This window comes from Danio aesculapii, chromosome 3 (assembly GCF_903798145.1).
Source record: "Danio aesculapii chromosome 3, fDanAes4.1, whole genome shotgun sequence".
Classification (NCBI taxonomy): Eukaryota; Metazoa; Chordata; class Actinopteri; order Cypriniformes; family Danionidae; genus Danio; species Danio aesculapii.
In genome coordinates this window covers 9439390-9441965 of record NC_079437.1, presented here as the reverse complement: position 1 = coordinate 9441965, position 2576 = coordinate 9439390, and the positions used below count along the sequence as shown (strand labels likewise).

The 2576-nt window shown below is 40.8% G+C and overlaps 1 protein-coding gene across 1 annotated transcript; it reads left to right on the top strand.

Moving 5' to 3' along the window:
• The first annotated feature begins 305 nt into the window (after positions 1–305).
• On the top strand, positions 306–2047 carry zmp:0000000997 (uncharacterized protein LOC100535828 homolog). Its single transcript, XM_056450088.1, has 2 exons — positions 306–353; positions 430–2047. The coding sequence occupies exons 1-2, from the start codon at positions 306–308 to the stop codon at positions 1183–1185; spliced, it is 804 nt and encodes a 267-aa protein (XP_056306063.1). The 3' UTR covers positions 1186–2047.
• The last annotated feature ends 529 nt before the right edge of the window (positions 2048–2576 follow it).

Below are 2576 nucleotides of genomic sequence, written 5' to 3'. Positions count from 1 at the left end.
CAGTACTTGGTTGTGACCGGAACGGCATCCGCTGCGTAAAACATATGCTGGACTAGTTGGTGGTTCAGGTGACCCCTGATAAATAAGGGACTAAGCCGAAGGAAAATAAATGAATGAATGTCTATGTTTATACATCTATTAGACATCTTTTAGACATCTACTTAAGGTCAAACAAATAAAATTCGTGCTGGGATGTGTCAAAAAATACTGAATGATTAATAGAAATATCCCTGTTGTGTTTCTAATGTTTCATGGTCTATATGTTACTATATCTAGACTATCTTAGGAGTTCAGACTGAATCAAGATGCTTTTGATCATTGAAGCTCTTCTCATCTTATCTGCTCTAGAACAGGTGAGCTTGTGTTTTAGAATGAGTAATAAGAACATATTTACTGATCTAGTGATTATTACAATTGCTGTTGCTGTAGGATTACAGAGTCGCTGCTGCAGATCTGATATTGCCGTTGGATATGGCATCAAATTCTGTCGATGACCAATATAAAGGCTGTAGAGACAAAATGGCAAATCTGGTAAAGACCGAATATCTGAAGAAGGAAATGAGCAACTCAGAAGAATTCAGAACAGCTTGGAAAAAAGGGGAAGCTTTTGTCAAGGACCAAGTTGATAGCCTGACGAGAAATAATTTAATTGCAATTTATGTGTACAGCGATGCTGGTATATATCGTGATTTCAATTCTGACACACGCTGTGATAAAATCAAGTACAAACAAAGGAAATACAAGTGGTATTCACTTCACTTTCTGTTGACTGAAGCGATTCAGATTTTGAAGAAAACGCAAAAGAAATGCTTTTCAACTTTTCGTGGAACTAACAGCGAATTTAACAAAAATGGGTTGAACAAAAAGGTTCGTTTTGGTTCGTTTGTGTCATCATCTCTCGATCGTAAAATAGCATCATTTTTCGGAAAAGTATCATGCTTTGAAATCAGAACTTGTAAAGGTGCTGAGGTCACAGAATATTCAAAGCTTCAGCATGAGAGAGAGGTGTTGATACCTCCATATGAGGTTTTTAAAGTCACTGCTGTTAAGATAAGAGAAGTTCAGATAGATCTCTGGTGTGAAACTGTGTTCACTTTAAAACCCTCTGGGAAAAAAAGTGACCTGGACTGTGCTCTGTTCAAAAAATCAAACAAGACTGTAGCTAAATACAATGTCATACATTGATTTTCAATGTAAATCAATAGCCGCGTTTCCACTATCGCGCCTAAAGCGAGCGAGCCAGGGCGAGCCAAGGCCAGTCGCGTTTCCACTATCACTTCCGGGGCGTAATCGGGCCAAAGCGGGGCTTCCTTGGGGCCAGCGTCCGGCCTTTTTCGGCCCACCGAATACCTTGGGCCAAGGAGGGCCAACTGGGGCTTCGGGGCGGGGTTACGTACAAAGGCGGAGTTTTCCTGTCAGGTAAAGAGGAGACAAGATGCTTTCTTCCCTTACATTTGTTTTGCTATCGCGCTTGATCAACTCACTAAGAAGAAGAAAAAATGGATAGCAGACAGTACTGGTCAGTTGAGGACACCAGGGCTCTTCTGAACATTTGGGCCGAGGAAAATGTTCAGAGGCAAATAGACGGCGTTTGCAGAAATGAGGACGTTATCAAGTACATCGTACATCGCTGTCTGGCCTTACACCAACAGACCACAAACAGTAAAAAAGCAATCGCTTCGGTGTTCTCCATCTTCCAGCTCTCGTAGTGATGCCAGGTTGTGTTTGTGGTTATAATTTGAGTTTTTTGTTCCCGCTGAAGTGGGCGGGTTGTGTGACGGGTTGTGTGACGTTTGATTCGGGGGATGTTCTGGGGGCGGTGTTTGCGTGACGCGCTGCGAGCAACTAGCCCGACAGTGGAAACGCGACATGATTTCGGCCTCATTTCTCAACCTCCCGGGCTATTGGCCCGGCCTGGCCCGATTAAAGCCCTGGTTCGCACTGGCCCGATAGTGGAAATGCGGCTAATGGGGTATATGCATAGTTAGTGTTTTTCAGCCTCCGATAAACTTCCGGTAAAAGGTTTATGTGACTACTTTCAATTTCATAAGGCTCCTTTTAGAGCATTGATAATGTTATTTAATTACAATACAATCAGTTAAATAAACGTAAGCATTTATTTAGTTGTTCAAGTGCAAAACAAGATGAAAGACCATTTAAATGCAAGCCCCGTCAGGGGGAGTTCAGAAACTTCATTGGAAATATTGTGGTAAATTTCCATATTTTGAAGACATGGTGTCAAACAATGATATTTAATTTAGTGCTTCTTATCAAGTCTGAGACCAACTTTATATTGTATCCCAATCAGGCAGTGAAGATCATATATTTTCCACAGAAATCAGATTGATGTGGTGAGTTTATAATGGCACGACAGTTCACTGGAAGCGCTTGAGCTGGCTTACTGAAAATTAAAACACCCTGTGCATATACCCCATTGTTTTTCAGCTCGGTTCAATATTTCTTTGACATAATTTGTTCTCATTATTTCAGTATAATGATGTAAAGTACTATAATGATGTAAGTGATCCAATTTAATGATTTTCATGTCTCTGTTTAATTTCCTCATTTATATCAAC